Source organism: Schistocerca nitens, chromosome 1 (assembly GCF_023898315.1).
Source record: "Schistocerca nitens isolate TAMUIC-IGC-003100 chromosome 1, iqSchNite1.1, whole genome shotgun sequence".
Taxonomy (NCBI): Eukaryota; Metazoa; Arthropoda; class Insecta; order Orthoptera; family Acrididae; genus Schistocerca; species Schistocerca nitens.
Window position 1 is genome coordinate 1,062,912,000 of NC_064614.1, and position 20,188 is coordinate 1,062,932,187.

The 20,188-nt window shown below is 39.1% G+C and overlaps 1 protein-coding gene across 1 annotated transcript in view; it reads right to left on the bottom strand.

Moving 5' to 3' along the window:
• The window catches only part of LOC126226731 (DNA-dependent protein kinase catalytic subunit-like), a 563,510-nt gene that overhangs the window by 104,560 nt on the left and 438,762 nt on the right, over window positions 1-20,188 (bottom strand). Inside the window, exons 43-44 of the mRNA XM_049942233.1 lie at window positions 12,558-12,693; window positions 7,285-7,468 (exon numbers count right to left, since the gene is read on the bottom strand). Of these exons, the coding sequence (XP_049798190.1) occupies window positions 7,285-7,468; window positions 12,558-12,693 (320 nt within the window). The remainder of the gene's footprint in view (window positions 1-7,284; window positions 7,469-12,557; window positions 12,694-20,188) is intronic.

The following is a 20,188-nucleotide window of genomic DNA, read 5'->3' on the forward strand; positions in this document are numbered from 1 at the left end:
AAATTTCAGAACGTAGAGTTGGCCATATTGACAAACATCCCAAACAGTCTTGCCAGTTGGATTTTCGTAGTACATTGAAATTCTGCTACATTCGAAGATGAACGATACGGAGTTTGTATTTACTTCGTTGGATAATGTATGAAAATGTAGAGGTCGAAACTCGGGGCGGAGAAAAAAAGCTCGTCTTCCACCTTTTTTTTAAAAAAAATTTAATTACTGACGCAGAGGTTTTGGCGCCAGTATTTAGCTTTGAGCCTACAAACCATGCCTGTGTAGCGCTACATATATTCGACAGCAGAAGTTCGTTGTAGCGGCACCTACCAACATTTTTCAGAACTCCCGCTTGCTTTGCACTCGATTCTAAGCCGCAGGCGGTTTTTTGGATTACAAAAACCGGAAAAAAAGTGCGGCTTAGATTCGAGTAAATACGGTACGTAAATTGATGCTAATGGGGTTACTGAATGGAAGGGTCAAATAAGATTAATGTTATGCTGCGTAGGAAGAAGTGATCTCTCAAAAAAATGGAAGAAAATCTGTTGACGATGGATGATGGGCAGGAAGACAACTGTGTGGGAAAGAAATCACAGTGAAGGGTAAGAACAGCTGAAAGTGAACAGAACATTAAATGACAGAGATAATGTGAGTGGTAGATAGAAACAAGGGAAGGAGGAGTTGAGATATGTAAAATAAATGGGAGGGATAGGAAATAATTTGGATAGTTGCAAAATGCCCAAGGAATCATTAGGAATGTTGAATGTGAAAATTTCAGATATATCCTAGGGAATGGATTCATTGTACATTTCTGAGGTAAAGACAATGGACAACAGTATAGAGATTATTCAAATAGCAATCAATGTACTGCCTTTCCTTCACTGCTCTTAGCTCCAGTAACTATTCCTTTATGTAATTATTCTCATTCTCTAATAGCTTTGCTGATTGTGGGAGGGAAGTGGTGGAACAGTTAAAGATAATCTACTGCTTTCAAAATAATGTAACTGAATAGATAAAAAAATCTACTCACCAAGTGGCAGCAAGACAACACACATATAATAAAGTTTTTACTTATGAAAACTTTTGGAGCCACTGGCTCCTCCTTCCAGCAGAAGGGTTGAAGAGGATCCTTGGCTCTGAGCACCATGGGACTCAACATCTTAGGTCATAAGTCCCCTAGAACTTAGAACTACTTAAACCTAACTAACCTAAGGACATCACACACACCCATGCCCGAGGCAGGATTCGAACCTGCGACCGTAGCAGTCCCGCGGTTCCGGACTGCAGCGCCAGAACCGCTAGACCACCGCGGCCGGCAAGGGTTGAAGAGGAAGGAAGAAAGGTGGAGGGAAAGGAACTGGAGAGGTTTCGGAAAAGGGGGTAGAGTTTGGGAAAGTCACACAGAAGCCCCCATCAGGGGAGATTTATGACGTATGGTGGATATGGAAAACAACAAATTTTAACAATAAAATGAAAAGAGGGGGAGAAAGTTTTTATAGAAAACTGATTCAAAATACTCTTGTTCAACAACGCTGCTGCTGCTGTTTTCTTCTTCTTCTTCTTCTTCAGTCTGGTTTGAAGCAGCTCTCCATGCTGTGGAAGCCTCTTCATCTTCGACTAACTACTGCATCCTACATCCATTTCAACCTGCTTATTGTATTCAGTTTTTGGTCTCTCTCTACAATTTTTACTCCCCCCCAAACACACTTCCCACCAGTTCTAAACTGATGATCCCTCAGAATGTGTCCTATTAACTAATCCCTTCTTTTAGTGAAGCTGTGCCACAAATTTCTTTTCTCCCCAATTCTCTTAACTACCTCCTCATTAGTGGCATGACCATTCCATTTAATTTTTGGCATCCCTCTATAGCACTACATTTCAAAAGCTTCTATTCTCCTCTTGTCTGAACAGTTCCTGTACTGCTTGGTCAATGTACAGATTGAATAACATTTGGGGATAAGTTACACCCATCTCACTTCCTCCTCAACCAATGCTTTGCTTTTAAGTCCCTCGATTTTTACAGCTGCAGTCTGGTTTCTATAGAAGTTGTGAATAACCTTTTGCTCCCTGTCAGCACCTGCTTTCTTTGGAATTGGAATTATTACACTCTTCTTTAAGCCTGATGGTATTTCACCTGACTATGTATCTTGCGCATCAAGTGGAACAGTTTAGTCATGGCTGTCTCTGCTAAAGATATCAGCAGTTCTGACGGAATGTGATCTACTCCCAGAGCCTTCATTTGAAACTGAACTTTCAGAGATCTGTCATTTACATGAAATTGTGTTTCTGAATTTCAGAGTAGGTTTGAATGTCAGTTAATCCCACAATAGATAAGAGTTCATATTTGAGGCTTACTCCTCCTCATATCGTGATAGTTTTTGTTTGTAAAATTCGAAGACAGAAAAAAAATTCCACGAAGTTTAGTCTCATGCCAGACACACAGCAATATCTGCTATTAATAAAAACACATTTTATGTTCAGGGAGTGAATGAGGAGGAAGCACTCTATACATTTTAATGCTCAAAATAATTTCAGTTGGCATGTATCTCATAATTCAGCTCTGGAATAGTAGGCAAACTGTTCATAGTTCTGTAAACGGTTGTATGGTAGGTTTAATTTTAGCACATCAAAGTTGATATTCTTAACAATAACTGGTGATTAAACATAGCTGTACCTATTACAACTTGGGTCAAAGCAGCAGCCATGTTATTGCACATTATTTCAACATATATGTCATAATCTTTCCTTGTGATTACTGATTGCCAGTCATACCTGTAATGCTGAAATATGCTTTCATAAACTTCTCTAAAGAATTGAGGAGGAGGAGGAGGAGGAGAAAAAAGTAGGCTTGTTTAGCATTCTATGCCATCACAACATAACCACCTTATTGTTAAGGTCTGGCCTCATCTGATTTCTTCTCTTTTCTTAAAACTAAAAGAGAATATCTGTGGACATAATTATGAGTCTGCCTGAGTGACTGCAGGTGCCTATGAAGCATAACAGAAAACGTTTTCTCATGAAGAAACACTTACTGGGCTTCCACTTAGTAGCCTGAGAGAATGTACTGTTAGTTACATTTTAAGGAAAGTGTATGCTGGGAAGTAGATAGACATAGAGGAACTGTCATTATGGCCTCAAAAATTTCAGCGTGAGATGTAAACAATATTGTGGTTAAAACAATTAATTTCAATTCGGACACAAAGAGAAGTGGCACAGTAATGAGAAACTGAACTCACATTTGGGAGGACGTAAATTCAACTTACCTTTTCGTTAATATTTAGGTTTTCAGTGATTTCCCTAAATCACTTAAACACAGGGATGGTTTCTTTCAACGGGCACAGCCTACTTTATTAACTATCCTCCTCTAATCAAAGCTTGTGTCCAGTGCCTAAAACCTTGTCGTCAGTGGGACGTCAAACCCTAAACCTTCCTTTGTTCCTCCCTTGTCATAAAATAAATATTAAAAGAAAGAAAGAAAGAAAGAAAAATATAGGAAAACATAAAATACTGTATAATATTAAACAGAAAATCAAAGGAGTAGATGAACACCACATCCAATCAATTTATGGTGTATCGTAATGTCATGTTATCAGCTTAAATACCCTTGTTCCCCTCCCAGTATTTGAAACACAATGGCGGGTATTCAAAATGTGATGGTAAGGTGAACTCATCTCCACCATATACCTTTAATTTCAAATAACTTCTGTTATGTCCACAATATTATCTGTTGGATAATCCTCAAAAGTTTTTGGAATATGGAGTCTGATTTCCACACAGGAAACCAACTCAAATTATTTCCTACATTCCTAATGATTTGAATGTGAGCACAAAGACACCAGTTCCTGAAATTCACAATTAACTTTCTTCACGATAAATTTTCAACTCAATCATAACACAGCTCATTGTTGTTACATCTATTGTTAAATATGAATTAGGATAGATCACTAGTCACATACAAAAGGCAGCACTGCACAGCAAACATGCACATTTGAAAGTAGACTAAGCTGTCAGAGACAGACCACCTCCAGAAAACAAACACCAATTCATACACAGCTGCACACACATGGCCAATGTCAGCTCCAGGCACTGAGTGTGTGGGGAGGGTAAGGAGATGGCATTGGGCAGTAAGGTGGAGGGGGGGAGGGAGGGAGGGAGGGGGGGGCAGCAAGGTAGGAGTGGGGGAAGGTAGTGTGCTGCCTGTGAGGTGTGCAAGGTTGTGGTGGGAACGAGATGGACACATCTTGCATCTCCATCTTTTACAGAGGTATGGGACATGAGGCAAGGGATTACAAGCAGGGGTAGGAAAGAACAGAATTCCATTGCACAAGATGTAGTCAAACCCTGCCAGAATATGTGAATCAGTTGCTCCGGTCCTTGGGGGTTCTGAATCACAAACAGGTGTGCTTCTTTATCGGACGTCAGTGGTTAAGATGAGCCACAGAAGATCTGGCTCCGGACGAGGTGAAGTAGGTAATTTCAGTCCGTCAAGGCCTCGGTTAGACACTCAGAATATTATTAGAATAGATGAACCAAAATAGCTGCTTACAGTAACTAGTCTTTATTTACGACAGACTTTTTCCACATCTGTTGCCATTGTCATGTACGTCTAGATTGATGTTATGTCCATATTACATTGTTAGTGAACTGTCCTATAACTGTCACTGTTTTAATAAGATGGTATATGACATAATATATTGAGAATAGAATGTTAACAGTTCCACTCTTATAACACTATATTTTTGGAGAGGCACTGCATATCACAGAATATGTGATTATCACAGGTGACTAGACTGAATGGAAGGGACTTCTTGGTGTGAAAAAGGTAGCAGCTTTCGAAATGGAGGTATTGTAGGGGTGGATAGGTTTTAGCGTGGATGGAGATACTGATGGAGCCACCCTTGGGGTGAAGACCAACATCAGGGACGGTGGCTTATTGGGCTTAGGAGAACTAGTTGAAGCAAATGGCAGAGAAGTTGCAGTTCTGGAGGGATGTGGATAAGGTGTCATGAAGATGTCTTCACTTAATGTGAACCAGGGGAGTGGTTTGGGATTATGTGTGGTTAGGAAGGATTCTAGTTTCCACATGGCCCATTAGTAGGTTGGTGACCACAGCTGTACCCTGAATTTATTTGTAGCTGATAGTATCAAAAGGAAAAGTAATTATGGGTGAGCATATAGCTAACACCAGCTAATCCCAAAAGAGAACACCATGCAATGACTGATACAACTAACTTAATTAAGTATAGAAAACAACTTGTTACAATAGGCACACCAACCACGGGGTGGTTCACAGTAACAGTCCAATCACACTCGTGCATAGGTAAACATCTAACCGAGTTAGAGCTGGCCAGGACCATCTCTAAAATCTGACAGTTGGCAGGTAGAGTGCACAGACAAGAGGCTGCACGCACATCCATAAGTGGTGGCTTCTGATGGCTGTCGAACTTCTAGCTGTATCTGCTAACTTCTGTGGTGCACCTTACAGCTTTGTGTCGGATCTTAGGTGGATCACTACGGTTGGTCATGCTGACCAGGAAAATGATTGTAGTTTGCAATCAATCAGGCACTGGGAAAGGGAATGTTCAGTGGTGGCAAGGCCATGAGAATTGGCGGTGTTAGTGCAGTAGGAGGTAGTGTCAACAGTGATGAGTAGGGTGCAAGATGGTGAATCGGTTGAGGATATGGTTAGATTCTCTTACATAAGAGATCATTTTATCTGTGGAGCCACAGTATCCTGCCACAATGGGGCTTCCTGGGTCATCAGTTGGGTTTATTTATTTTAGGAAGCATGAAGATAGGAGTCTGGTGAATGCTGGGTGTGAGAGAAACGGTAGACTCAAGGGAGATGTTTTGGGGTGGACCGAAAGATTTCAGGAAGCACTGAAGATTATGCGGACTTTCTGGAACTGGGTCGCTGTGGCAGGGCTTGTTGATGTGTGCTTCTAACAGCTGGCAAAGTCCCTCCAGCAGATAATGCCTGCAGTTCATAACCACAGTGCAGAGTCGTTGTTGGCAATAGGATTGTCACATCAGGATCAGATTTTAGGTGGTGAATTATTGTTCTCGTATGGCTGTGAGGTTGGTTTCCATATTGAGAGATTTGGGGAACCATGCGGAGGCTAGGTTTGACGCTAGGAAATTCTGAAAAGTTTTTTTTAAGGGGGGGGGGGTAAGGGGGGGTAAATTGAATGAGGCAGGGATCAGTATTGGTTTTTGACCAAGTGTGACTGGTAGGGTTGGTGACAAAAGAATTTAGATATTGGAGTTGGAAAGAAGGTCTTTAATACAAACAGTACGACTGAATTTAGGAGTGGGGCGAAAAGTGTGGACTTTGGAAAGGATTGACACCTCAGTCAGACTCAGGCTTTTGGAATGTTCCAGAGGAGAGGGGAGGGGAGGGGGGAAGGAGAGGGGGGGGGAGTTCCGAGGGGTGGCATACGTAGTGTGTCTGCAACAGAGGGTTTGGAAATTGTGAATTGTGTCAGGGAACTTTGATGGAGGCTTTTGTGTCAGTGGTTGTAGTGGTGGTAATAACAGACAGTGGTAGTCCACGGCAGAGGTGAATAGATTGGACAGCTTTTAGAAGCAGCATTGTGCACACAGCTCTAGGAACCAGAGCCTCTTCTATATCCCAATCAACCACGATCCCTAGTTAAGACCATCCTCATTTGTCAGGCCTCACAGCCCAGAGATGACAGTGTTGGTGAGTTGTGCATGTGTAATGATTGTGAATTTCTCTAAATATGAAGGGCTTTGTTTGATTCTTTAGTCCACTGTCTGTTTGACACTCAATGCCTCCTCTACATGGTGGGTATCAATCTATGCTAATTCATGTAGTTGTCATCTCATCCTGGATTTTCCATGGTTTGATATTTTTTGTTATAGTATATTAGCCAATTATTTTAACCCTTATTTGGTATACTTTCTGGAACATTCAGTCCGAACCACAAGCCCTTTCATTTAATTACACAGTAACTTCTTGAAAACACATGTGAATGTAAAAAGCAGGCAGATTTTCGAAGTTCACTACACCTCTTAATATCAATGTTTTCCAGATTTCTTTTCTTAATGTTGGAATAAGAGAAGATGTAATATTTGTTTGTTGCCCTCTTCTATTTTCTCACAGTTCAGATACTTTATTAGCCTTTAAAATTGGTTATAATATACATACTTATCTGCCAAAACAGTGTTTTACATATCTCAACACCATCTAATATCTGTAGAGTATACTGTACAATGAAATATTACTCCCTAATTATTTATGAAAAGGAACATATGAGGATAAATACTTACTCTACTCTAGGAGAACCCACACATCTAAAAAGAATGTCCATGTCTGATGAACTCAGTGATCGTAGTTTATCCTGATTTGTTCTAAGTACCGACAGAAGATCTTGTGAAAATCTGCACTGTTCTTCATTAACAGAGATAAGTTCAGAAAGGCAGTTGTTATTTTTAGCCCTCCTCTGAAGTGATGCTGTAAAAAAAATTTTGTTTCATAATTTATAAAAGGTCAAATTGTAGAACATTTTTGTTGCTAATCCTTTCTGTGTGCTACTATTTCTAGCATATCATGGCATATATTTCAGTAATGTAAAAATACAATGCACCCACATTATAAATGAAGTTTTAATATAAGGGACATAACACTAATGCATTTAAATTTAGGTTCTAGCATGATAGCACAAAAAGTACACATTCATTTTCTGTTGTTTACTTCCTTTTACTTAAATATCTAAATGCACATATTAATGGGGAAAGAACATTACCTATCCATGTCCAAAATTACTGTCAATTACTTTTGACTCAATACAAAGGAACACGACCACTGCATCTCTCATGACATTAAAAAAAAAAATTAAGTGATGCCTACGGAATCAGTTCTTGTTGTGGTCTTCACTCCAAGGCCGGTTTTATGCAGCTCTCCACACCACTCTAACCTCTGCAAATCTCCTCAATTTGCATAACTATAGCAACATATATCCATTTGCACCTCAACAATTTTTACCCCCCCCCCTCCCCCCCCTCCCACCGCCCCACCACCACCACCACCAAATTGTTGCTAAGAATGTGTTCTGTCAATTGATACCTTCTTTTGGTCAAGCTGTGCTATAAATTTCTTTTCTTCTCAACTCAGCACCATTTAATTAGTCGTCCAATTTACCCATCTAATATTCAACATTCTTCTGTAACACAACAATTCAAAACTTCTATTTTTTTCTTGTCTAAAATCTCTATCATTAACATTTTACTTCCATACAAGAGGTCATTAAAAATCCATGAAAGGCATAAATTAATATTTGCTGTTAAAGTATTCCTCTTTTTCAAAAACTCATTACTTCCTATTTACAGTCTTAATTTTATATCCTGTGTACCTTTGTCATCATCAGATATTTGTTTTTCAAAGAACGCAAATTATCTGCTACTTTCAGTGTCTTCCTTCCTAATCTAATTCCCTCAGCACTGCCTAATTAAATCTGGCTACACTCATTAACTTTGTTTTGCTTTTGTCTATGTCCATTTTACAATCTGTTCTCAAAACCTTATTCATTCCATTCAGCTGATATTCCAAATCCTTAGCAGTCTCTGACGGAAATGCAATGTCATCGACAAACACAGAAGATTTTAATTCTTATACCTGAACTTCAATAACCTTTCCAAATTTCTTCTAGGTTTGCTTTACTATTTGCTACAAACACAGACTGAATAACATTGGGGGTAGGTTAAAACTTTGTCTGTCTTCCTTCTAAGCTAGTGCTTCCCCTGTATATCCTTCGACTCTTATAACTGCAGCCTGCTGTCTGCATAAATTTATATAAACTTTGACAATACATATTATAAAAAGGGTAGATTGCAACTCACTACATAGCGGAGATGTTGAGCCACCAATAGGCACACCAAGGAAACTGTGAAACAAATGAGTTTCAGCCAAAAAGGCCTTCATCAGAATTAGACACCACACACACACAGATATATATATACACGCGACCACAGTTTCTGGTTGCTGAGCAAGACTGCGAGTAACAGCACATGGTGGGAGAAACAGTCTGGGTGTTGGGGGTAAGGAGGAGGCTGGGATTGGAATGGGGTAGAATAGAAGGATAGGGGGTGAGAGACCATAAAATGATGCTTGTGGGTGCATATAGGGACAAGGGGGAGAGAGGGTAGGGCAGCTAGGTGCATTTGGGAAGGGGGAGGCTCCTCTGTGGCCAGATTGTCTTTAAGAGTTGGTGAGTGACTGGAGAGATAATGCACAGAAGATCTGGAAGAATGGGGATATGCTTTCCTAATGCTCGATCCAGATCACACAGGTGCCATCAATGAATCTGAATCAGGTGAGGAGTTTGAGGTTCTGGGTCATTAGAAAGGATTTTTCTAGATAGCTCATTAATAGCAGATCTTCTGTGCCTTGTCTCTCCAGTCAGCCACCAACTCCCAAAGGCAACCTGGCCACAGAAGAGCATCCTTCCGTGACCCAGTACCAACCAGGACTCGAGGAACTGAATCACATTCTCCACCAGGGTGTTGACACCTTCTGTCATGCCCCGAAATGAGGTAAGTCCTACCCACTATCCTTCCCAAGACTCCCACAGTGGTGTTCTCTCGCCCATCAAGTGTACACAACATTTTCATCCACCTCTATACAACCCTTCCTCCCAACACCTTACCTCATGACTCATATCCCCGTAATAGACTCAGATGCAAGACCTGTCCAAAACAGCCTCCAACCACCACCTACTGCAGTCCGATCACAAACATCACCTATCCTATAACAGGCAGGGATAACTGTGAAACCAGTCATATGACCTACAAGCTTAGCTGCAACCACTGTCCTGTGTTCTATGTGGACATACCAACCAACAAGATGTCTGTCTGCATGAGTTGCCACTGACGAACTATGGCCAAGGGACAGCTGGACCACCCAGTTGCTGGGCATGCTGCTCAACACAACTTTCTGCCTTTTAATGACTGCTTCACAGCTTGTGCCATCTGGATCCTTCCTTCAAACACCATTATCTCAAAATTGCACAGGTGGGAACTCTCCCTGCAATATATCCTACATTACTTAAACTCTCCTGGCCTCAACCTTTGTTATTCATTATACTACACTCACCTATCCCCTTCCTTGTTCCCACTCCAACACTAAACAGTCCTCTAATCAACAAACGCACCCACACAGTCTTTTTACCTCTCTCCTTTTTCACTGCCCCCTCCACATTTCCTGACCTCTGTCTAACCTCCCAAACGCACCTAGCTGCCCTAACCTCTCTTCCCTTTGTCCCTATATGCTCCCACAAGCATCATTTTACAGTCCCGCCCCCCTACCCTGCGATTGTTCCCCATCCCAATCCCAGCCTGCTCCTTACCCCCAACACTCAGACTGCTTCTCGCATCACATGCTGCTATTTGCAGTCGGGCCTCAGCAGCCAGAGAGTGTGGTCATGTGCATGTGAGGTGTGTGTGTGTGTTTTGTCTATTTCTGATAGGTATTTTTTACTGAAAGCTTACTTGCTTGACAGTCTTTCTGTTGTGCCTATTTGTGACTCAACATCTCCATTACATTGATATCAGCAATCCATCCTTTTCATATTATTCTCATTATACCATTCTGGATTGTCCAGTGTTTTATATAAGCCTTTGTTCTTTGTATTTTATTCCTGCTGCTAATTCTAGAAATACTGCATCTCACCTATCCTCAAAGCTGTCTTACAGTCGGTGTTGCCTCGTGTGTTCCTGCATATTACCAGATTCTAAAATGAACTGTGCTGGAATCGGTTTCTGTGAGTTTATCTATCTGTAAATAACTTATGTCAATATTTCGCAACCATAATTTATTAAATGTACAGTTCATTAGTAGTCACACTTGTCAGCATCTGCCTTCTTTGGAGTTGCAATTATTACATTCTTTGTGAAATTTGAGGGTGTCTCTCTTGCCTAATATGTTTGTGGCTGGCTACCCCAAGTATCTCTAGTTCTGAGGGTATGTTGTCTACTCCACACGTCTTATTGCAACGAACATGATGAATTCTTCTTGCAGTACATGTAAAACAAGGGAAACGCAAGCACTCACCTATAATGGATTAATGTGTGAAACAAAGAGACACTCACAAGAAAACAGGACTGATACTAGCTTTTGACCCCCCCCTCTTTCTAGCAAAGTCACACACACACACACACACACACACACACACACACACACACACACACACACAGCCATAGCCACAGCCACACACTCCCTTCTTTATTTCTCAATTCATATATTTCAGAAAATAGTTGGAGGAAGTGCCAACCAGTTTGTTAACATAGTTTCCTTATGAAGGTATAACAATAACCCTTAATCGAAAGTATTCTGTACAGCATAAAAAATTTTTTTGTGTAAAAAATAATAAAAGTTAACTAAGCAAATTTTGTCTCCAATTGCCTGATGAAGTTAAAACTTTAAACTAATGGTTCACTTCTTGCTTATCGTAATTATTGGCTTGTATTTTTTCTAAGTTTAAGTGTGTCACAATGTTCCATAACATGTTCAAGTCAATATTCAGAGGGGGTTAAGGCTTTATTACTTTTACTACTTCTTCAACAAGATGGTAATAGCAAATCATCGTTGGAAACACAACAATACATAGTGTCAATTTGGCATGCAAGTGAAAAACCTTGTGCAGACACAACACACTTTCTGTTGTTGTTATGTCTCTCTTCAAGCTGGAAATTGGGTGAAGGCTTCAGTTGATGGAAATGGACAGAGTTTCACACAACAAACTTTGCAATGAGAAAGAAATCATTCCTAACTTGAAAATAGTGTATGAAAGTGGAGATTTGTTTTTGAATGTGCCCAAGAGCTACCAGCCACTGCATGAACTGTCAATATTAGGCATGTGTTCCTGCATTTTGCTATAGTCTGCTGGAATTAAGTCTCCCTTATAGGCAACAGCATTGTCCACAAACATCACACTTCCAATACTACAGTTATGGTTGATTTCATTATTCTGCAGTTATGTGTAATTTGCACCACTCTTTGCCTTTTAGATTTATGTGGTATTCTTTCAACTTCATTTTCATTCATAAGAATTAAAAATTCATCATTCATATAGTAACACCAGCGGCACCAATTTGTCAACTAGCTGAAACCCACAAAATCGAAAAAAATCAGTCATGCAGTATTGTTTCTTTAATGTTGATGCACCCATCATTGTTTATCCATTATATTTCTTCATTTATTAAGTACATTACAGTATATGTCAGCATAATCACCCTCTTTATGTTCCTGTTAGCAAAGTCTTTTATATACTTCAGTTGATATATTAATCACATAAATATTGAGATACTAGATCTTTATAACAAAATAACACTAGGTAAATTTAGGTAGAAGCTTGAAAAAATGCTAAAATAGTTAAAGCAGGAAAAGAGAGAAATGAGAGAATCTATAATGTTGCAGAAGATTAGTGGAATGTTGTCAGAGAAAGTAGCAAAATATAATAAAGAAAGTCTAAAACTTAACTGGAATATCTTAATTTTATATTAAAAATAACATTGACGGCTTTGTATTACATACTGAACCCACTTACATAATGTGTCAAGAACTTCAACCATTGGCGAAAATTTTTTTTTGAGTTCTGCACTTTTACTTGCTTTAAGTGAGGCGAGTTTGAGAATATGCAAGCCATGCTGAATGTTCATTGCTTCATCACCACAAATTTCAACCTGTTCAAATGAAAACCGAAAGTTTTGTGATTCATATTAATATAAAGGCAGAGAGGAAAATGAGAGGGGGTGGTACACACACACACACACACACACACACACACACACACACACACACACACACACACACACGAGAGAGAGAGAGAGAGAGAGAGGAGGGGGGGGGGATTCATGGCATAGTGTTTTTGGTTTATGTCTTTCTTTCTCTTCCAAGGGGCAAGGGTCTTAGAGAATGGCAACGAAATACTGTCAAAGAAGAAAACAATTTTGATTCATGTGACAGCTTATTGGTGTTCAGTTATAAAAGACATAACTAAGATTTGATAATGTTACAATTATTTCAACAAAGTTCAGGAGTACATGTTTAATAAGGCATAGTGGCAGGCTATGAGGCAAAGAACAAGGCTCAGCAGTTATAAAAGTGCGGAGATGACCCTGTGCCAAGGATCAATCTGCTACACTTTGCTCAAGTCATTCTCCCGTGCATGCGTAACTTTATTTAACATCTGGAAGGTTCTCAGCTCTTCTGCTTCAGGAATATAAGATGGATATCTTGTCATATGAAGCAAGTAGTAGTAGTCACAACGCCTGAAGAATATGGCTGTGACAGTAGCTGAAATCTGAAGAATTGTAGCTCAAATGATGTGATTTGGAAATTGAGAAGATTTTATAGTTATAAAGCAACAAGTGTCATGAACACACATTACTTTATTGTTTATTGAAATTTAGTGTTTTAGTTTTTAGCTCCATTTAGCCCATTTCCAGTCAGTTTTTATATCTTTTCTTTTGAAGAATATGTTCAGGATGAAAGTGGTATTCTCAATAAATTCTACTGATGTATTGTGTCATTTCTATTTGCCCCAAAGTTTACCATTAAATAAACATTATTCACTTTTCGTCCAGCTTTCGCGCTAAAACTGCCCATTGTCTTGTCATTTATCAATTTTTTGTACAGGACTTTTATCTCTCCATCACACAGTGAGCACATTAGCGCATCAATATGAATATCTGTTCAATATATCTCATTTACTTTTGCTGCAAGTCCCAATTATTATTCCTTCAATGTTCATAATCAACATATACATTTGAATTTCCTTACTGTTTTGTTGCTCTGAAACAAAACCGAAGTCCTGACTTTTAGTTATATATGATTTCGTTTTTTCACATAAGTCTGATAATTCGGCAGTATTTAATTTGACCTTAACTACACTAAGCTCTCTTCAATCCTGTTCTTTATTGTAATTTATTTTATCTAACTGAAAAATAATATAAGCAGTTATGTTTCTAAAGGAAAATCCAGGATGGAATGTAACAATGTTATGAAAAGGGTAGCTCCCCACAACATAGTGGAGATGCTGTCCTACCCACTATCCTTCCTACCCTTCCCACAATGGTATTCCACCACTCACCGAACCCCTACACAACCCCTGGTCCCAACTCCTTACTTTGAACCTCATATCCCTGTAATAGACCTACATGCAAGACCTTTCCCAAACAGCCTCCTCCCACCACCACCACCACCACCACCACCACCACCACCACCACGACAACATACTGCAGTCCAATCACAAACATCACCTATCCTATAAGAGGCAGGGCTAACTGTGAAACCAGTCATGTGATCTACAAGCTAAGCTGCAACCGCTGTGCTGCATTCTATGTGAGCATGACAATCAACAAGCTGCCTGTCTGCATGAATGGTCACTGACAAACTGTGGCCAAGAAACAAGTGGACTACCCTGTTGCTGAGCATGCTGCCCAATGCAACATCCTTCATTTCAATGAGTTTTTCACAGTCTGTACCATATCAATCCTTCCCATCAACACCAGCTTCTCTGAACTGTGCAGGTGGGAACTCTCCCTGCAATATAGCCTATGTTTCTGTAACCCTCCTAGCCTCAACCTTCGTTAGTCGCTGTCATCACCCATCTAGTCCCTTCCCTGTTCCCATTCCAGCACTACACTGCCCACTGTTCCACCAATGCACCCACTCTTCTTTTCCACTACCTCCCCCCCCCCCCAACCCTCTCAATCAACCTCCCAACCGCATCTAGCTGCCCTACCCTCTCTCCATCTTGTCCCTCCCCACAATCCCCAGCAGCACTTAACTGTCCCCCAAGGCTACCCTGCTATCCCTATCCCTCCTACTCCCCACCCCAGCCTCCTCCTTACCCCCACCCAGTTGTCTCTCCCATCACACACTGCTGCTGCTCGTAGTGTGGCTTCAGTTGCCAGAGACTATGGCGTGTACATTGTCTACTTTTGACAAAGGCCCTGTTGGCTGAAAGATTATTTTGTAACAGTCTTTTTGTCGTGCCTATCAGCTACTTAGCATCTCCGCTATATGGTGAGTAGCAACTATTCTTTTCATAATATTGTTATGTTTGTAAAAGTCTATATTATTTCCTATTTAGCCAAAATTTCTGCCTGCTCTTTGCTAAAAGAACTCACTGGGAATGATACACAGACTAAAGAAATTGCTTTAGTTCCTTCAGTCCAGTAGTCCCAATATTTCTTCAACCATGCAGGAAGTCTGATGCATCTAGAGATTGCACGTAATAATATGAGCAAATCACCAGTGACAAATCTTGTTAGAGCTGTACTCATGGCATTCGTAGTTCACACCCAAATGCGTTAAAATCTAAAAGGCTTGCATCAAGTCCATATCAAAGCTTTGCATCAACAAGTCCAATTGGTGTGCTGATCACATGCCAACAAGGACCTCATATCAATATTGTAATTTAACAGTCAGTCATTGTGTCATCCATAATACATTTATTTGTATGGGTAGTAGACTTTGATTGAACATTAGGTCTATATTTGATACCAACATTTTGATATAATTCTGTTGAATTCTCCATTCTATTTTTCAATCTAAGGTCGACTGCAGACACACTCTACATCTAATAGATTTCTTCGGACTGAAAGTTTTCTGTTAATCATAATATAAAGTTTTATGAAAAAGTTGGTTTTGATATAACATAGCAGGCAATTTCAGCAATATAATATAAAACTACTTTAAATTATCTGTCTCTTAATACCAGTAATTTTATTTACATTTATTCTTTCACATGTCTTTGTGTGTATCAAGTTTTCAATCTTTCTTTTCTTTTTAAAAAATTATGCCTAACACTATTAACATTCATTGAAGTCAGAGCCATTTTTTATTTGCAGTGACATGTTTTGTAGGGCATAGCTTTCATGGGCTAATACCATCTAATCTAATAAAAGTGCACAACTCAAATTACATTTTTATTCCTTTTCAAAAATACCATTTGAAGCAAGAGGTATCTCAGTCATAGGATGACTCAAAATAACCTTATTCAGGTAATGTTTTATTAACAAACTTGTAAAAATGCATTGATAACTATCAAAATACTTTACCTTGACAAACTCCAAATTCAGATTTGTACTGCCCCCCCCCCCCCTTTCCCCATAATGAAACCCAATCATTTGACATACAGAACAGTAACATTTTGTTAATTTTGTGGTAATAAAATAAATTTGATGGCAACATTTTGTTAACGTATTACTTTGGTATTTTTGTAGTGATTTTTGTTTGTGTTTTAAGCCCTAAGCCCTTCTATCCTCATCCCAACCAAATGCAGTTAATAAATTATAAACATGATTTGAATTCCAACAGAATTGGCAAGCTGAAAGGGAATCTGAATTGTTTACTATGTATTAATGCATTTATTAATTGGACTTCAGCTCAATTTAAAATTATGTAAAGTGTAATCTGAATGCATAGGCATCATGTAATTGTGATACAGGGTTTGGTTGATGCCATAAGAATGTTATCACAAGCCACTGTTACAAAAGACAGTGCCTGAGAGGGGGGAGGGCAGGGAGTGGCAGGGACAAGCAATGACATGCAGTGGTTGAGCTAACAACAGGAGAGGCAGACAAATGGTGCATAATGGAACTGTGCACTGAGAACATTGATGACAGCCATATTGGTATGACTCAGACAAATGTTATTTTGTCTTCTGAAAGTTAACAACAACATTCCATGAAGTATTTCTTTGTTAATCAAACTACAATACTGTCTCAAACATCGAAAGAAGCTATGGATCTGTAACTCCAGAGCAAATTACATCCACAAAGAAGAGTATAAGCATAGGAATAGTGGATTTGGGTATCTACTAACAGGAGCTTTATTAAATGCCAGAAAATAAATATAAATAGATGTCAACATTAATTTAGTTAGATCTCCTATTCTACATCTATATGCACACTCTGCAAACCTCAGTAAAATGCACGACACAGATTACTTCCTAATGTATAATGTATTATGGGATTTTCCTGCCCTCTTTGTCAATGTAACATTGGAATAGTGACTGCCTAAATATCTACTGTAATCAATCTACTCTTGTCTTCTACATCTTTCTGGGAAAGACAGGTAGAGAGCTGTCTTATATTCATAGATTCCTCATTTAACACTTTTTCATGAAACTGTACGTAAACTTTCGTGAGATAACTTATGTCCATCTTCAAGTATCTGCCAGTTCAGGTGTTTTACCATATATACATTATTCTCTAACATGTGTCAAACAAACTTGTGACCACTTGTGCTGTCTTTCTTTGTGCATGTTCAGCATTCCTCATTAGTTCCATTTAATACAGATCCCATATGCCAGAACATTAATATAGTAAAGGTTGCATGACTGTTTTGTAAGCAACCTTCTTCCCAGATTAATTTCCACAGTATCCTGCTGATGGACTGAAGTTTCGCAGCTTTATTACGCATGACTGAGCCCATGTGATCATTCCATTCCATATCCCAATAGACTGCTACATCCAAGTACTTATACAAGTTGATCAACATCAATTGCAACTCAGTATTGTAGTCCTATCACAAGATTTTTGTTTTTTGTTAAGTGAGCAATTTTACATCTTGGAACATAAAAAAAAAAGTTGCCAGTCTGTGCACCATTTTAAAATATTAACAAAAACTGACAACATCTATGCAGCTTTTTTCTGATAGTACTTCATGGAAGGTAGCTGCATCACTTGTAAAATATCTGATATTACAACTGATATCCTCTGCCAGGTCATTAATACAGAAGTGAACAACATCTGTAAATGACACACTATCAAAAATAAACAACTGCATTTTCCCTACCAAAAACTCCTCAAGTGAATCACAAATTTGGTTTGATACCTTATATGATTAGATTTTTGTTAATAATCATTAGTGTGGTACTAAGTCAAACATTTTCCAAAAGTCAAGAAATACTGCGTCTACCCGATTGCCATGACCCATGGCTCCCAGTCTGTCATGTGAGAAAATGCAAGTTGAGTTTCGCACGGCTATATTTTGTTTCAGTTATAACATTATATTTGAGCTTAGAATATGTTCTAAGATTCTAATAAGTATGTACAGGATGTATATGCTGAGAAGAAAAATATTTCTGTTTTTTTTCCCAGATTTCCCCATTAAAAACACACTTTTTCCTTGGTGAAAATGCACCTTTCCTGAATGAAAATGCCAGTTTCCAAAGGTGAAAGTACACCTTTTTGTGTTACATAACAATATACTTTCTCCTGGAGCTGTAAAACTTACCAATCCTTTGATTAATACAGATTTTATATACCAGCATGGAAGTTTCCGGCACTTTAGGATATGAAACTCAGCAAAAAACAACACATTTTGGAAAGACTCTTGATTCACAGCAACATGTGCACTGCATATTTTGTATTACAAATGTATAAATACAAATTTCACCAAAAACAGCACAGTAGCTTCTGAAGCACTAAAATTGAGACTGCGATATGCGATGTGCTTTTGCCAGCTGATCATAGCTCGTATCATGTGTTCTTGCCAACCAATGACAGCATATTTCAGAGCATATGACAAATTATTTAAATTAACATACATACAGTATAACTCAAGAAAAGCTAAGAATTCACGTATAATATTAGTCATCCAAAATTTTTTACTGTTTTTTTTTTTTTTTTTTCCTTAGAATGTAGTCAGGTATGATCTTAACAGCACAGATAAAATTGCAGCAGCTGAATATTTCTGACAACCATAGTCATAAAATTTACTGCTGTGCACTGAACATTTTGTGGATTACACAGCTGAATACATTTACAGTCAACCCCTTTGACTTTTCCATAGCAAAGTTAATTACATGTGAAGTTGCTCAAGAACTCACCTTACACTTTTTTTGATGGATAATGATACTTTTTGCCATCATTATTGCACAATTTGTAATCTACAAAAGAACTAAAATAAATATGAAAAACTAACTCAAAATTTGGTCTTTTTTGTGTGTGTTATCCTTTAATACATGACAAAAACAAATTTGACAGTATAATTTTAAATAATCGCATAAATGACTGGGCCCAAAATGTTTCTAAGTGGCTGGTCCTCAAACTGTTAAGTTGGAATGAGAGTCAAACTCTCCGCAATTTAAGAAATTCATTGCCCATTCTCACACTAACACAATTCATCTAATGTAAAACGAAATTTATTTTAAAGTAATACTTGACAAACCACCATTCGCAATACTTTTCCACAGCCTGTAAGAAATGTAAACAGTTGTGACATCATGTTCATCAACAGCAGTTTGTTGTTATGAAGTACAGCATACTCTTCATCCTAAAGCCTTTGACACATTTTGCTGTTGGTGAATGCTTGTGTGTGAACAACGTTTTGTTGTTGTAAATGCCGCATTTTCTTTGCAGCCAGTTTTATTTTGGTCTCATACTCTTGTTTATATTTTATTCTGCAGTAGTGGGCTGAAGCAAAATTCTTTGTTAGAATATAAATTCTTACCAGTCAAAATCACAAAAATTTAACTGAAAACTACAAGTGGCGTTCCAAAAGAAATGAGCCGGAATCTGGAATGTGCAAACCAGTGACAGGAGGGTAATATCGTGGCTTGTGTAATGAGGTATGGTTCCAACCACAGCATGGAAGTTCACAGCCTGTCGCTAGAGGGCACGCGTGCGTGTCACGTGACTATACAGAGCTAGCAGCACCATGCATCAATCGTCCAACACTGCCAGTCGCATTGCAAACAGTGGCATGGAGGCATCAACAGAAGAGCACAGAGGTGGTGTTCGTTTTCTGACAGTGGAAGGAGTAAGAGGAACAGACATTCATCAAAGAATGTCACAAGTGTACGGCAAGAACTGCATGTCCCTTGCAAGGGTCAAGGCTTGGCACAAGCGCTTCATGGAAGGACGGATGCCGTTAGCTGATGATGCACGGTCTGGAGCACCACATTGCATTACCGACAACATCTTCCAGCTGGTGGATGCACTCATTAACCATGACCGCCGAGTGACAGTGAAGGCCATAGCCGCCATGGTTGGATTCAGCATCGGAAATGTTCACACCATCATGAAGGAATGACTGCAAATGGGCAAAGTGTGCACCCAATGGGTGCCCCACAGTCTTCAACCACACCAGAAAGAATGTCGAATGGTCCACTGTCTTGCTCATCTGCAGCGCTATGCTTGGGAAGGAAATGTGTTCACAGCA